The sequence below is a fragment of the Delphinus delphis genome, chromosome 8, assembly GCF_949987515.2.
Source record: "Delphinus delphis chromosome 8, mDelDel1.2, whole genome shotgun sequence".
NCBI classification, from domain to species: domain Eukaryota; kingdom Metazoa; phylum Chordata; class Mammalia; order Artiodactyla; family Delphinidae; genus Delphinus; species Delphinus delphis.
Window position 1 is genome coordinate 16069877 of NC_082690.1, and position 16511 is coordinate 16086387.

At 39.6% G+C, this 16511-nt stretch overlaps 1 protein-coding gene across 1 annotated transcript in view; it reads right to left on the reverse strand.

Moving 5' to 3' along the window:
* Nucleotides 1-16511, reverse strand: part of UBE4A (ubiquitination factor E4A) — a 33949-nt gene that overhangs the window by 5481 nt on the left and 11957 nt on the right. Inside the window, exons 5-18 of the mRNA XM_060017877.1 lie at nt 15921-16073; nt 15117-15276; nt 14672-14874; nt 14241-14432; nt 12968-13301; nt 11777-11897; nt 9740-10044; nt 8302-8434; nt 7086-7273; nt 5466-5566; nt 5238-5351; nt 3492-3666; nt 762-942; nt 173-320 (exon numbers count right to left, since the gene is read on the reverse strand). Of these exons, the coding sequence (XP_059873860.1) occupies nt 173-320; nt 762-942; nt 3492-3666; nt 5238-5351; nt 5466-5566; nt 7086-7273; nt 8302-8434; nt 9740-10044; nt 11777-11897; nt 12968-13301; nt 14241-14432; nt 14672-14874; nt 15117-15276; nt 15921-16073 (2508 nt within the window). The remainder of the gene's footprint in view (nt 1-172; nt 321-761; nt 943-3491; nt 3667-5237; nt 5352-5465; nt 5567-7085; nt 7274-8301; nt 8435-9739; nt 10045-11776; nt 11898-12967; nt 13302-14240; nt 14433-14671; nt 14875-15116; nt 15277-15920; nt 16074-16511) is intronic.

Here is a 16511-nt window from a genome sequence, read left to right on the forward strand (position 1 = left end):
ACTATTAAAGAATATGGTAGTTTTAGCTATTGACTAATCAGGAAGAATCAGCTATTTATATTTTCTCAATGCAATACTCTTTTCCCCCCTCAAATTGGGTAAAAAAGCAGAACGGCTGAGTTGACATAGTTTTTATTGAACATGTTAATAAGCAAATTATCCTCCTCCTTACCTTGATTCTCTCCGCTAAGTTGCTGAAAGCCACAATCATATTCCCAGGCTTATTTATTTTCTTCAGGACTCGGACTGTCTGTGCAAAGAGAGTTGGGGAATAGGAACGTCCATCCTTGGGCACAGTGGCACAGAAATTCTCCTCATCCCTAGAAGGTCAGCATCAGAAAGAAACTGAGCATCAGAGGATAGGTCAAAGAGGGCAATAACGGATGGGTTGAGGAACAAAGTTCCCCATCACTTATATACCATGAATGTTCTTTTGATATAGAATGATTTCTTCTAATTTTTAGGAAGGAAGTCTTATGAACTATCCCATGACCTTAAAAATATACTGCTTTTCCAAACAATGGATCAGTAAAGTTTATCTTTGCACAGATCAAGGCAGAATGTTGGAAATTCCAAATAACGTGCCACAGGTCGTACAAAATCTCATTATTTAAAACTATAGAAGATTCCGTCATCAGCCAACTAGAAACAAACCATTTCCTTTCTATTTCCACATAATTACCAGCTAGTCATTCCATTGTCAAAACCCCCAGTTAAAACACGAGCAAGGCCTCTGGCCTGCCCAATTAAATCTCAGGTACCCAAGATTTAAGTAGATGGTGCAGATATCTGAAACGAGCTGCTGGGGTTTGAAGTCAAATTCACTGAAGTCCTTGACTTTTAAGGCCCCCATCTTGGGGCCAACCAGGTGCTGCAGGAAGTAGTTCAACATGGAGATGATGCGCTCAGCCAGGAAAGGATGCACAAAGAGGGATTTGATCTCTGGAAAAAAAGCCAAAGTCTGTGAAAACTCAATCCATTAGCAATCTTCAACTTACAATGTCTTAGAGTTTTACTTGGAGACCTCTGGGGACTGCTATTTTTTAAAATACATTTTCATTGCAGTAATATTAGAAAATATTAGACAAGGAACAGCAAACAAACAAAATATAAAAACTACTACTCAGATGTAAACACTGTTAACATTTTGCTAATATATCCTTCTAGTTTTCCTGTCCATATTTACATACATATACATTTATAAAACAAAATGATTATCATGTTGTACATATTCTGTAACTTACTTTTTTCATTAATGATATCGTAAATACCTTACCATTTCAGTAAATATAGGTTCCTGTGCTGTCCAACATGGTAGCCACTGGCTACATGTGACTATTTAAATTAATTAAAATTAAGTAAAAAATTCAGTTTTTCAGATACACTACGCACATTTCAAGTGTTCAATGGCCACATGTGGCTAGTATCTATAGTATTGGACAGTCTAGATTTATAGAACATGTCCATCAAATAAAGTTCTATAGGATAGTGATGATTCATACCTTTTATTTATTTATTTATTTTTTTGCGGTACGTGGGCCTCTCACTGTTGTGGCCTCTCCCGTTGCGGAGCACAGGCTCTGGACGCGCAAGGTCAGCGGCCATGGCTCACGGGCTCAGCCGCTCCACGGCATGTGGGATCCTCCCGGACCGGGGCACGAACCCACATCCCCTGCATCGGCAGGCAGACTCTCAACCACTGTGCCACCAGGGAAGCCCCTATATATACTTTTTAATACTTTTTTTTCCTGCTTATTTTCAGAGTACCTATCATTAAATCTTTCTAAACTCTCCACCAGAAATGTAAAACTCTCAAAAATAGTTTTTGGAGATGTTCTTTCTGGAAGCTTCCATTCCTCACTCCAATCTGGACTCCTTGTTTTATAGGCCTATGGTGTGGTGGTCATACAAGCTACCTCTATCATCAGCCTGGGAACTTCCTTTGCATCTCTCTTACAGGATTCCACTTTCCTCCTTCATTTTGATGGAGTATATTTATCCTTTTGTAGCTTCTCAAAAAAGGGTACACCAGAAGTAAATCTGATACCTTCACGTCTGCAGATGTCCTTACATTTTACCCTCAAACAGGGTAAAATGGTTTGGTGGGCAATAAGATTCTAGGCTGAAAAGATATTTTCCATCAGGACTGTGTTCCAGCTTCAAACGTCAGTGCTGTGAAATTCAAAGATGTTTAAACCATTGTACATGACCTGATCTTTCTCTGGAACCTTTTAGGTACCCTGATTTTCTGAAATGCCACAATGATATACCTTAGTGTGGGGGTTTAACAATTCCCTGCACTGGGTACTTGGTGGCTCCTTTTAATTTAGACTTAGTTTTGGGGAATTTGGGGGCTATTATTTCTTTGATAACGTCCTTTCATTTTTCTCTTTTGATACTTCCTAGATTGATCCTTTATTTTCTTGTTTTCTCTTCTAATTTCTATCTCTTTTTCTGTTCTACTTTCATGGAAGAGTTCCTTGAATTTATCTTCTAACCCTTCTACTGACTTTTCAAAATTTCTGAAGTTACATTTTCAATATCCAAGAGCTCCTTCTTGTTCTTTGCATAATCCCTTGTGTTGCCTCTTTGTTTCTGTTTTATGTATGCTGTATCTTCTCTCATACCTCTGAGTTTATAAAGATATTTTAAAGCAGCAGTCCCCAACATTTTTGGCACTAGGGACCAGTTTCGTGTAAGACAATTTTTCCACGGACCGGGGGTGGGGGTGGGGTGATGGTTCAGGTGGTAATGCGAGTGATGGGGAGCAATGGGGAGCGGCAGATGACGCTTCACTCACTCGCCCGCCGCTCACCTCCTGCTGTGCGGCCCTGTTCCTAACAGGCTGTGGACCGATACTGGTCCGCGGCCTGGGGGTTGGGGACCCCTGTTTTAAAGAGTTTTCATCTATTATCTGTGTTTCACATTAGAGGATTTCCTCAAATGTCTGGTGATCCTTGGTTGTCATTTCATATATAATCAATATAAAAATTATTAATGAAAGGTTTTACTTTGTTTTTAAATACCAAGTCCTGCAGTGTGTATTTTCTACTTATATCACATCTCAATTCCGACTAGCCAAAGTTTAAATGCTTGAGAGCCACATGTGGCGAGTGACTACTGAACTGGACAGTGCAGCTCTAGAGGGAGTAGAGATAAATATCTCTGTTTGATCTACCACATTTAACCAGATTCAAGAATATTTTTTTCACGTAACACAAACACCCCCAGCTATACTGATACGGGTAAGTTGTGTCCTCAAGAAAAATGATACTAACTTATGCTTTCTGGCAGCTGTGTGAGGATGACCATTTCCTCATTCCCATGTCAAGAATGGACAACATCATTCTTTTTGAAGCTTTTCTAGTGATTCAGTTCCTCTCAGACTGTGGAGGAGGATACTGTCACCAGAGTCTCAGTGGGCTGATCCCTCAAATGAAGCAGATCTTAACCACTGCATGTTTTGGGAAAGCAGTGTGTTGTATCCTTACCTGATGTCAGAAAAGCAAGGGTACCAATTGTTTCATTGGACATGATGTTATGGAAACGTGCCAGCTGTCCAAACATCTGTAGGCCAGCCTCCTTCTCTCGGCGGGCTTCTGGAGTCAGACTGTCCCATTCACCTCGGTCCTTCTCAATTTGTTGAATTTTTATCTTGCTCAAATACTATAGAAACCAGAGGTGGAAGATATCAGAGAACAAAGTGTATTGAAGGGAAGATGATATTTAAGAGGTCCTATTTAAAATCTAGTCTACTAAGCTGGGAAAACCACAGATTACCTAAGAGACATGAGGCTTTATTTCTCAGCACAGGGCTGAAGTTTAAAAAGAAACTGTGGGGAGATTTCCCTGGCGGTCCAGTGGCTAAGACTCCATGCTCCCAAAGCAGGGGACATGGGTTCGATCCCTGGTCGGGGAACTAAGAATCCTGCATGCCACAAGGCACAGACTTAAAAAAAAAAAAAAAAAAAAAGATGAAAAAAAGACAAAAAAAGATAAAAAAGAAATTGTGGGAAAAATTGTTTCAGCCTGGGTAGACTTATGGGTAATTCCCCTGGAAATATTATAGTCTATGAAATAGAAACGAGGATAAATAGTATATGAAATATTGGTAAAAGCAAACATGCTACAGGGAAAAAAAAGATGAAAGATGGGAAAAAAAAGATGAAAGATGAAAAAAAAAAACCACCCCCCAAAACTGCTTATCAAAAAACAAAGCTCTATCACATATGCAAAATGTCTGGAAGGAGAACCATAAATATTTAAAACCCTCTGCCTCTCACCACTCTTGCTGTTGTAGCAAGCATGTTAAACTTACAGTCCCATGAAAACGCCGTCTGTGTCATTCTGTCACATAACTGTTCCTTAGAAACGTCTATTTATTACAGGACTTGTTTTCTAAGGCAACAGATCTAAAATCTTCAAGTATGGGATTATGAACAAAGCAGGAACATTTGCTCACAAATTAAATACAAGTTACTGGGAGATTGCTAATCAATACGAGGAGTGTGTGGGTTATCCAACAGGCTACCCTCATGATTTACCTGCTTTGTCTCCCTTTGGGTCACTGCCCTATCTTACACCTGTCGCAGATAAGGGAAGTTTTTATAGCAGCAATAAGCAGCTCCACAAGGGAGGGTTAAGCTGAAGGAACTGAGAGACCCCCAGGTGTATACTTTGTAAAACTCATGTTTCAGATATAGCTAAAGATTTGGGAGGCAGTGGACAGATGAAGAGTACTGATGACTTGGAGTCTTTATGTGAAAAAATAACCCAAACCAGAGATTTTTTTCCAAATAGTGGTATAAAAGTCAGAATCTTTTAGGAAAGAGGGCTAAGAATCATTGCCTTGGTCAGTCACTGTTACTGATGTCTAGGGATGGAAGAAAGCTGAAAGTCACTAACTGAACGAAGATCCTCTGATTTCTTTCTGTAGTGCTAGACTGATTAGTTCTGCCAGGGTACCTTAGTTTGGCCTTTCACACTTTCTTTTCCACTGTCTGCCAGAATATCATCCTAGCTCATAAGGCCCTTGGTCTTGGTCTCTAATGGAACAATACCTATCAAACTCTACAAGGGCAAGGTTGGTGGTACATTACTACTTGCAAATTTTTGGTGTCCAAGACTGGTACTAGGGGATTGCTAGCATAAGGATTGCTCTATTATGGCTAAGAGGTAAAAAGTATGTATGATGGTATAAGGGCAGTTAAATCTGTTTGTTTGTTTGTTTTTTTTACCTGTATGGCTTCATCCAAAAGGAAGATGGCATCGTTCATTAGCAGGTTAAGAAAGCGGAGGAAAAGTGGGGGATTCATGGCTTCTAAATTCTTAGAGGCATAGTCAGCCAAATCCTGTAAGTCCCAGCCCAAGAAAAAAACATTTTAGTACTGAATCACAACCCATTGGGGCTTATGTGGAGCAAAACTCAGATAACTCAATTTTGGTTTCACCAAAAACATTCTCACCTTAATGCTCTCTCGATAGGTATCTGTTCCCCACATGTACCTGAGGATGGGATACATGGGGCGGCGGTAATTAAACTTCTGCTCAAACTGATGGGGGTCTCCTGGAGTAAGGCAAGAGCAAAACATCAACAAAGGTGGTGCTATCAGAGAAAAGGCAAGGGCTTATGTTTATGTGTAGCCATTTTATAAAAATTCTGAATGTGTCAAGGCTACCGGCAAGACCTGCCGCGGGAGTTTATGAAGGCCTAGAGTCATAATCAAGTGTTTGTTTATCTCCTTACCGACAGAACAAGAGGGGGACATATAAACGATACAGTACTCAGAAAAGGACAAGGACTGAGCTGCAAAATAAAAGCCAAGGGAAACAAATGCTTCCACATCCAAACGTAGACTACTTATCAGACTTTGAATGAGGCCTCTGAGCTGGCCATTGTGGCAGTGCCAGCCACGTGCAGGATGGGCTACTAAAAGTAATCCCCACATTCTTCATGGATAACATCCCAACTGTGTGGCTAACTGGTTCTTGATTACTCTGAAAAATCAGGCCAGGAGCTAAAAATCTGAGGCTTATACTGCTTTTGACATGCCACAGGTACCACCAGAGCTCTACAGGTTGGGTCATATAATAAGGGAGGGGCATGGGATTTGGAGTCAGGAGACTTAGGTTTTCCTTCTGGCTCCACTTAATGCAAGTCTCTTACTCTTTCTCAACTCCCACTTCCTCAGAAAATAAAACAGGAATTATAATACACCCTCTAATATTACAACCAGAGGATCATAGTGGCTGTATAATGAGATAACTGCAATGATTTATTGTGCAACTTCTTATATATTATAAAGATTTACATACACTGCCTCAACCATCACTTCAACCCCTTTTACAAATGAGGAAACTAAGTCTCAGAGGTAAGCAAGTAACAAAGTCAAAATTCAAATATGGAAAAACAGTCAGTAAAGTGTTAAATGTCTCTTTAATGTTAATTGTATTTATCACTGGCTGGTAGGACATCCCCTTTAAAAGGGGTCTTAAGTAACTGATCTTGTTTACTGGTTGAGAGGGGGTACTGTTTACTCAGACATAGCATCTCAGGGTTACAGCTCAAAAGGGCATGAGAGAAAGGGAATGTTGCCTGCTGTTATTCTTAATCTAACAATGAAACTGTATGAGAGTTAGACCGTCTGGATAAGACAAAAGAATATCTCAATCAGCACACTGTCTCATTATCCACCATTCTGTAATTTTGAGGCAGAGAAAAATAAAGACCTGGGGTTTTAACTGGACAGCCTAATTTATTTGAGTATGATTCTATCAAAAATTATAGTAAAGTTGTTAACAGTATGCATTTTTCTTTTTTAAGGTGAGAGAGACCTGATTCTACCACTTAATTGTATGACATAAACAAATAATTTAATCTTTTTGAGCATCCATGTCTTCATAGGTAAATGGGGATAATAGAGTAAAACTTTCCAGATGGTGACAGATTAAGGAAACAATGTGAAAAAAGCACTTAGCATCAAGGGTAGCACATGGTAGGTATTCAATAAATAATGGCTTATGATTATTTTCCTGACATTTAAAAACTGATCAGCGATCAGTTTCTTGGTTCTAGACTGCTTTACCTGTAAACTCAATGTCCACAAAGACCTTGATTAGAGCTTCTGCAAGGTGCGATGCATAGGGAAAGTTGCAGAACACACGTTTCCGGTGGAACACACTGGATACCAAGGGATTTGGGGTCTGATCCATGTGGGGCATCACTGCTTCCAACACCTCAGCGAGTTTGGCCCTTAGGTGGGGATTCTTCATCCTATGAATAGGGCAGAAATCAAACTGAGCAGGCAGAAAATTTAACTCCCAAATTTATAACTATTCTCTCCATACGAGGAGTCAAAACATCACATATCATCTGTACAGAGAATTACAGGAGAAAACACGACTCCACAGTTTTAAGTCGGTCAATTTCTGGGGGATATGCAGAGTGTACCATTCAGCTCTTTAAGATCACAGCTTACCAATTACGAGGATGAGTACTTAAGTTTCTATTTAATGCTCTGCCATTCTGTTTACTTCACTATAACAATGCACGACTTACTATTTACTATTCTCTGACAGCTTCATCTGGGATAAACTTGCCTTTCCAAGCTTTCTGAGGCTAAGGGCCAGGATATAATTATTCCACGTTACTTATAATGCATACCATGTGCGCCTAATACTTGTTGACTTATGATTTTTCATTAGGTCTGCTCAGTTCAGTGAAGGACTGGCTTCTACCTATGTCTCACTGACACGGCTCAGGGGATTGTGGATCTCTTCTTTGTGCAGCAAATTCTCACTTACATACATACTGTTCCCTTTGGCCTACCACAAAAAATCAGAGAAGCAACTCTACAGGTCAATGAGCATCTTCCTTTGGGAAGGAGGACTAGAAGCTATGAATGCTAAGACTTGAGATCAGAGAGCATTTACCCAAGTTTACTGCTCATCCAACTCAGAATTTTAAGAGCAAACTTTGTTATCATACATTAGAAGATCATTAGCACCTGGCAAGGTCTCTGGCAGTAAGGTAACTATTTTAACCAGGGACTAGCAGTGAAATTCCCATCAGGTACCTTATATGCAGGTTCAAATTCTCTGTGGGCAAAGTCCTTTGTTTATTATGCCTCTCAAGTGTGGGATTTTGGGCTACCCATAAGGATAGTCAGGTGATTCATTAATGTTAACACAACTTCTGAAGGCAACCCCTTATGATTCAGGCTTGTTTATTTCTTGGTTTAGAAGTCTTCTGAATGTTTTGCAGCTCTAAACTGTGACAGAGCCACGCTTTCAGCACTTCACCTTTCTATGCTTCCAGTGAAAATGGTGATAAAATGAAGGACATGTTCCAGGGAATCTGCTGATGTCTCCAAGATGTCATCGGCAAAGCGGCGGAGAAAAATGAGGAAATCACCCAAGTTATCTGCAAAAAATTCTGAGAAAGAAAATATTCACTGGAATTAGCCAAACATCTGACTCTTTGTATTATGCAATATTTAAATTCCTCCCTTTTACTCTACTTAGTGAAGGTTAAAAAAACCCCAAATGTCTTGTAGGTACTAGAAATGACGATAAATTAATATAGAATCTCCTTTGAATGTAAGTCAATTTTTATTTTTATCCAAGTAAACAGAATAGTAGAGACATAAAATGTTAACACACCAGTGCAGTTTAAGAAAGTATACTGATAGACATATACTTCCACACTCAAGGTTAACAGTGTGTTAAAATAACCCTTTAGATGAAAAAGAATCGAATAGAAATGAATACATTAGATGACTATGGTCTTCACTCTCTGGGGTCCTCCACTGGTCTTTGCCTTCTAGTATTTATGCCCTTGTATATCTCCTCCTACACTATTCCACGGTAGAAGACACACTATGGGGCACATAGAAGTGATGGCATGTCATTTCCATAATTAGGTTATAGAAGCCTACAGCTTCCATTTTGGTTCCCTGCTCTGAGGGAAGCCACCTGCCATACCATTAGCAGTACTAAGGAGAGTCCTGTGTGGCCTGGAAAAGAAGCCAGTAAGCAACTGAGGTTTGCCACAACCACACGACTAGGCTTGTAAGCAGATCCTCCAGCTCTGATCGAGTCTTCAGATTTCCATGGCACTGGTGGACAGTCTGGCTGCAACCTCACGAAGGACCAGAGTCAGAACCATGCAGCTAAGCTACTCCTGGATCACTGACCCGTGGAAACTGTGTGTGATAATGTCTGTTGTGTTAAGTTGCTATGTTTTGGGGTAATTTGTGACTCAACAATAGATGACCAGTACAGTGATCAAGAACATGTAACTTGATTTTGATGGACAGTTTCTGCCGGCCCCTCACCAACATACATACACACACAATCTCACTTCTGGGTTAACCAAGAGGAGACGATTTTTTTGTTCCTAAAGAATAGCACAGTGGGGTGGGTTAGACAAATAAATTTGTAAGTTGAATGACAAACAACAGTAATGATAGAAACTAACAGCTCTGAAAACCCTGACTGCACTTCGTCCTTTGAAGACTATTTTCTTATCTGCACAGCAGTGGCGACACAATGCTGAGGAACAAGCTATCAGTTCCCCCAGGCTTCAGCCAACAGACATTACCTACAAGTTTGAGTTGTTTCTCCAAAAACAGCTGAATGATAACTAAGGAAGGATATTTTGAGGATTAAACTTCCAACGTGACCCAGTTAAACTTAAGATGGCTATAAATAGGAAGCTCCCAAGGGAGAGCCTGCTTACCTGGCACGTAAGCCAAAGAACTGTAGCCATCTGGCAAAGGAAAAGTTAGCTCTATCGGCTGTGAGCCTTCATTGCCTATGGCCAGTTGAACTAGGAGGACAGCCATGGACACCTGCAAATTTAGGCAGTTTTGCAGCATTTGCGGCTCAGTCATGGCAGTCTTAGTAGAAAGATAGATGGTCATCAGTCGTTCAAACTGCTCACGGAGGTTGTCAGCAGCTGGGCTAGAACTTTGCTGAGCATCCCGCCAGGCTACCTGCAGCCGATGCAGATTTTGGTTGATTTTTACCATCTGATCATGCAACCTGCCCCCAAGAAAGCAGAAAAGACTGGGTCAGGAGGCTCATATAGGGACAGTTGAGTACAGACCATTTTTTTAAAAAAAAATTTTAACATCTTTATTGGAGTATAATTGCTTTACAACGTTGTGTTAATTTCTGCTGTATAGCAAAGTGAATCAGCTATACGTATACATATATCCCCATAACCCCTCCCTCTTGCACCTCCCTCCCATCCTTCCTTACAGACCATTTTTGAAAACCAAATCCTCACTTATTTATTCTATTATTCCCTTTTAGGATGTAGGGAGCTGCAGTTGTGATGACACAGAAAGCAATCACAAAAGTTACTGACAGGACAGAGGTGGGAGCATAGCACCGGGAAAATGTTACCAAGTATTCAAGAATTGAATCTAATTACATAGATTAGTTGTCTTCGGCTGAAATGCACCATCCATAGAATGGCTCGGTTGAGCAGGGTGTAGATTGGGCTTTTATTATGTACAATATATAACGATCAGGCAAAGTACAAGAAGCCCAGCAGGGTAGTTTGACACCACACAAGTGCAATGATTGTACCTGGATGTGGTTATATGGACAGTCTTTCCATGGTTAGTAGAGAACTAAAGCTGGTGAGAAAGGAGTCTAGATTACTAATGACCACATATCAACCAGTAGCCACCTATGATGCAGCCTAAGAGCAGCTTCCAGTCCTCTGATGCTCAATATAAAATTAAATGATTCTTCACAAAGGGTCAGCCAAATGTTCTCTAATGAAAGGAAGACCCATAATTCAATGTTATAGATAGTTGTGTCTATGTGTACAGTCCAAAGTCATTCTTGGCCTTGTGGATAACGTCTAGGGTTAGCTAGCCAATACTGGGAAACTAGATGACGTTCATTTTTGTGTTTAAATCTAGGTGGTTGAACAGGTTAAACACATGCTAAATTGTTATCTATTGTCTCACTTAAAATGTCAATGATAGGGATAGAAAATGCCTCTAATAAAGATATTATTTCATTTTTCCAAAAATTTGCTGAGTTTTGAAAAATGCTGTGTCCGTTTAAGTATCCTGAAAAGGCATTAAAAACTGCTGTCCTCAATATGCCTTCCTATAGACTGTGAGTGAGTAGCTATTTGCTCCCCTTATTTATACTTGTCACAGTCAGCTAAATCAGAGGGAAAAAAAAATCATAGAATAACATACGGTTAGCCAGAACCAGACAATTTTTGGAAGTCATACACTTTAGCTCTCAAATCTTCACACTTCCAGAATCCTCCTTATCTTTGATACATAGATTTTTATGTTCCTACTGATCTTATTGAAATACCTTATAAACATTTAATTTTGTCAATTTTGTCTCTAAACCATAGAATAAAGCTTTCTCTTTTTTCATCAGGAGTAATAAGTAATGAAAATTCAAGAGCAGAATGTGAAATGTTAAATGAAAACAATTCCACTTTAGCAGATGACAAAAGGAAGATAGTGATTTAAAAATTTGCAAGTTTAGAGAAAAATACTAGGTGTATCTTTAATTTTAAAAAGTTTAACAGGTCAAAAATTAAAAATAAATTCAAGTTATATGGATAAAGCCACTTCATGTAGACACAAATAAATGCATATAATGCCCTTTTCCTACTAGATCCTAATGTCAGCCTTCAGAATAAAGTGAGATTGTTATCTGTAAGACGCACTTTCAACCTTCTGGTTATCAACACAACCAAGCAGTTCTTTCCTAATGACATCAGAGGAGTTACCTGTGAAATCCCAAGTACAAGGTGTACTCTGTCAGGACAAGGTTTTCTGTTACAAGGTTGTAGTTCTGGGGAAACTTTGGCTCCTGTACAGCTGGGATCAAACAGGTTTCTTTGTCCAAACCTCAAAGAAATTAAAAGGAAGAGTAAATGGCTTGCCACAGACATCTATCTTGGCTCCAGTGTCCCCTTATTCTAGTTCAACTTCCATCCTGCTATTAGTGAATTAAGTAATATCTTCTTAAAAACACATCTTCTCACATTCCTAATCTCTTGTCTAAAAATGTAATTTGGCTTCTCAGTCTATAGAAATGCAGTTAAATCTCTTTAGCTTGATCATGAAATCACCAACAATTAAAAGGAATGATAGCACTGTAGATTTTTCCAGGGGATAGATAATGGATCATTTGTATCTATTCTGTGCTTTTCTGTATTTAAGATTATTTGATTTTGAGCATGTTACTTTTATAATTAGAAGAGTTATACAACTGGGAGGAAATACATCAAGATTGAGCGATTCATTTTGAGTGGTAGAAGTAAGAGTGATTCATCTTCTTCTTTTCACTTCTCTGTATTATTTGAGTTTTCCCCAATATTCTTCCTCCCTAGGCTAATATTTCCTGCCAATTCCCATACCCCTTCCCCCATCTACCCCTTGTTCCAGCCACATTGAGCTTCTCACTGTTCCTTAGTTAAGACATTTCACAGCTGTGTACCTTCATACTTGTTTTTCCCTCTATATAAAGGGCCTCCTTTGCTCCTTTGCTTGATAAACCCAGCTCATTTTTCAGGACTCAGCTACGAAGACCTCCAGCTTCTGTAGAATTAATCATTTACTCCCTCCTCTGTGCTCCTGTAGATTAGCCCTAGACCATATTATGATCATCTGTTAACATATCTGCCTTCCTGTGGAGACTTCGAGTTCAAAAAGGACAGGGAATGTACTTTATTCATTTTCATAATGAATGAATGAATGAGCGAATATCCAAGTCTGCCAAATTCAGAGAGAAGGTCTCATTAAAGGACAACATCTAAAAAATAACAGTTTTAAAAAGCTTGCCTTTTTAAAACTCATAATAGCTTTTCTTTTTGCCTCATCTTCTTTGAGAAAGAGGGACCTCTGTGAAAAAGGATATAGAAGTGAATGGCTTAGATGTTACGCACACAGTTTTGAGAAGACCAGCTCCCCCTTACCTCTCATGTGTACATTTTTTATTTTTCGTTCTTCATCATTCAACTCCTTCAGGGCACAGTAAGTGGGATTAAAGGTGAGGAGCCGAGAGGATCTGGGTTTGCAAAATGGCTGGCATAACTTCAGGAGAGCAGCACCCAAATTCAGAAAGAAGGCATCCGAGGCATACATTTGGAAGAAGATTTCTGGCATCTGATTGGCCCAAATCTTGGTGCGGCCTGCATTTGCATGCAAACAGTTTCCAAGCCAGGACAAGATACAGTGTTTGGTTTCTGGAGAGAGCTGGAGTAAGTTCTTCAACATCTGGTAGATCTTTTCATGGAACCGAGCCATGAACTGTTTAACCAGAAAACACAACCACAGAACATTCCAGTTTCACAATCCTAATATTTGTTACTCTCAAATCTTAGCCACTGGCAATTTCCAAAAATACATGAATCCTAATCTTCTCCCTCACTTTCCCTGTGCCTTACGCCACCATTTCTGATTAAAAAAAAAATTTTTTTTTTTTCTGGGAACTTTTAAGAGATTTCCTGATGAGCTGCCAAACTGCAGGTAGCATTCACATAGCTTTAGAGTAGGGGATGGTAAACTTTTTCTGCAGAGGGCCAGATGATAAATATTTTTGGCTTTGCATGCCATATGGTCTCTGTAGCAACTATTCAACTCTACCACTGTGGCATGAAATCAAGCCATGAACAATACATATACACATGGGCATGGCTGGGTTCAATAAAACTATTTACAAAAATGGGCGGCAGGCTGGATTTGGCCACTGGTATAATTTGCCAACCCCTGCTTTAGAAAGTTGTGATGATGGGAGATTTAAACTGCCCCCAATTCAACCATTTATTGTCATATGTTGGCCAGACTTCTACCATAATTTATGCTAAGCCCAAAAAGAGAGGACATAAGCAGAAGGAGGAAAAGGAAAAGAATTTGGCTTTTAAGCTGGAGTTCAGTCAGAAGATTTTAGGAGCTAAAGTTATAAGAAATAGCTTTGGTGACAAAAATGAGGATTGAGAGCAGGTAGCTGTGCTACAGCACAGGGCAAAGAAGAGCAGCAGCTCACTCTTAAACCACACAAAGGTTTGTGCTCTGCTCTTAGCGCCTGCTAAAAAGAGGGCCATTTCTGTACATGATTATGGTAGACAGCCAACCAGATTGATCTGCTTTCCCAAAGAGGCTCAGGCAGCCTTATCTGCATCTGCTTTCTGAGGAAACGATACTTAATCTAAGACCAGGGGGCCGGGATACACCGGTTAACAGCTCCACCTGGTGAATGTTGGCCTCTTGTACTTTGATCTCCTGGGGACTGGAACGAGATGGATTCAGGAAGTAGCCATGATTTTCTACTACACCCGGAGTCTTTAATAAGCAGGAGATATTCAGGATTACTCCCAGCAAGGTCTTCTGGTACATCTGCCCATTACTAGGATCCTTGGGCTGAATGTATTCTACAAAAACCTGTAGGAAAAGACATGATGAGATAAATGATGGGATGATGTCTGTATGATGTATGTATGATGAGATATGTCTGTATGATGAGATAAATGATGGGATGAGAGGGCCTCAAAGAATTAAGATTATACAACCAATGTATCTTTCTCTTATTCCATAGGTAATATTACACTGCCCTCAGGATAGGGAAGCATAGAGTATTAAGCTTCCAACTCAACTGAATATATATGAGCTTTCAGACCTACCTTTGCCATATCCTTTTGCCTAGTGAAATACAGAAGAATGTCCAGATACGCGTACAACAGGATCTGGCAGAGTTCTAGATCTTTTATTCGGCCCAATAAAATATCAAACACTGGAATCATGACTTCTGGAAATGTTCGAACTTCCTCATCCAGTATCAAGGCTTCGATGACCTCATCCAGAAACTCAGCTACACCTTCAAAATCTGACAGAAGACAAGAGAGAGAGGAGGCCATAAGAATTTTTAGACGCCTTTACACACAGCTCTTTACTCTTCTGATACTTTTGATAATTCTATTGGTATTCAACCTCAAAGGTCAAGGTGTGAGCTCTCTTCCTTAATTTACGCTGGAACCATAGTGGCTCTGAGGCTTTCTAATACAATTAGAGGAATGTTACACTTGGAAATCAAATGTAGAAGCTCACGGATGTTGCTTATGTACTCACGGCCTCCTAGGATGGCTTCCAACATCAAATCTACCAGTTGCTCGTGGATGTTTTGGTCAACATAGATCTCGGGGGTGAGGAGAACTGTTCGGGTATTGGACACAGTGAGGTTCCTGCACTGCACTGCAAAGGGTAGCAGGTTCTCTGGAACTTTGGTAATCTGGAAACAGCAATGAAGAGAGGGAAGAGTCTAGCTCTGTGATCTGGCACAAGGACAGATATAGCAAATAGAAGGGAAAAGACATTGTGTCCCAAAACAGTAGTGCTTTCCTGTGGATGCTTGAAAAGCCATGAGAGTTCATTCTTTGGTTTAAGGAATCACCTGTTAGAAATTCTAATGCTGGAAGTGATCAAGCTTAATCTACTGTTATATATACCTTAGTGGAAATGAATTTATCAGACCTTTTTTTAATAAGGGTGTGATATATTAAGACGTTTGTAGAGAGAATAACAGGAGGCACTTGTTAATTGGGGAAAGGGGTAGACCCCAAGCCACAGAAAGGAGAGACTAAAACTTTAGAAGATAAACTAACAGTGCCTCTGATATCCAGTTCCAGATATAATATGATGTATATAAATTGATATAATAGACACTGATCTTGGGACTTCCCAGGTGGTCCAGTGGTTAAGACTCTGTGCTTCCACTGCAGGGGGTGTGGGTTCGATCCTTGGTTGGGGAAGATCCCGCATGCTGCACAGCACAGCCAAAAAAAAAAAAAAAGACATTGATCCAACTCTCTGGCTTATGTGTTAAAGTCATACCCAAGAGGACAATAGAGTACCCAATACGGATTATTCTTTTACCTCTTCCTTGGCTCTTTGGAAACAGGAATAAAGGTAACAAAAAATGTGCCTCTCCCCTGCATCTCGATCAGCAGAGAGATTCAACGTTGTAGAAGAGGTCATGTTAATCAAGTGGTTGCCTGGATCTTGAAGTAATAAGCGAGTGAAGACGGCCTATTAAGAAAAACAAATAAACAAAAATACTAAATCATTGCAAAGTTAATTTATTTTTAAATTTTTTTGATGTATTTTTTATTGAAGTATAGTTGATTTACAATGTTGTGTTAGTTTCAAGTGTTCAGCAAAGTGATTCAGTTACACACACATATATAGCTGTTCTTTTTCAGATTCTTTTCCATTATAGGTTATTATAAGACATTGAATATAGTTCCCTGTGCTATATAGTTGGTCCCTGTTGTTTATCTATTTTATATGTAGCAGTGTGTATCTCTTAATCCCAAACTCCTAATTTATCTCCCCTGACCACTGCGAAGTTTATTTTACAACATCAAGATAAAAAAGATAATTTTGACACAGGTTATTATAAGAATCACAGAACGTAGAACAAATGGGGAAAAAAGGGCTCAGTGTATCATTACTTTAGAAAATATT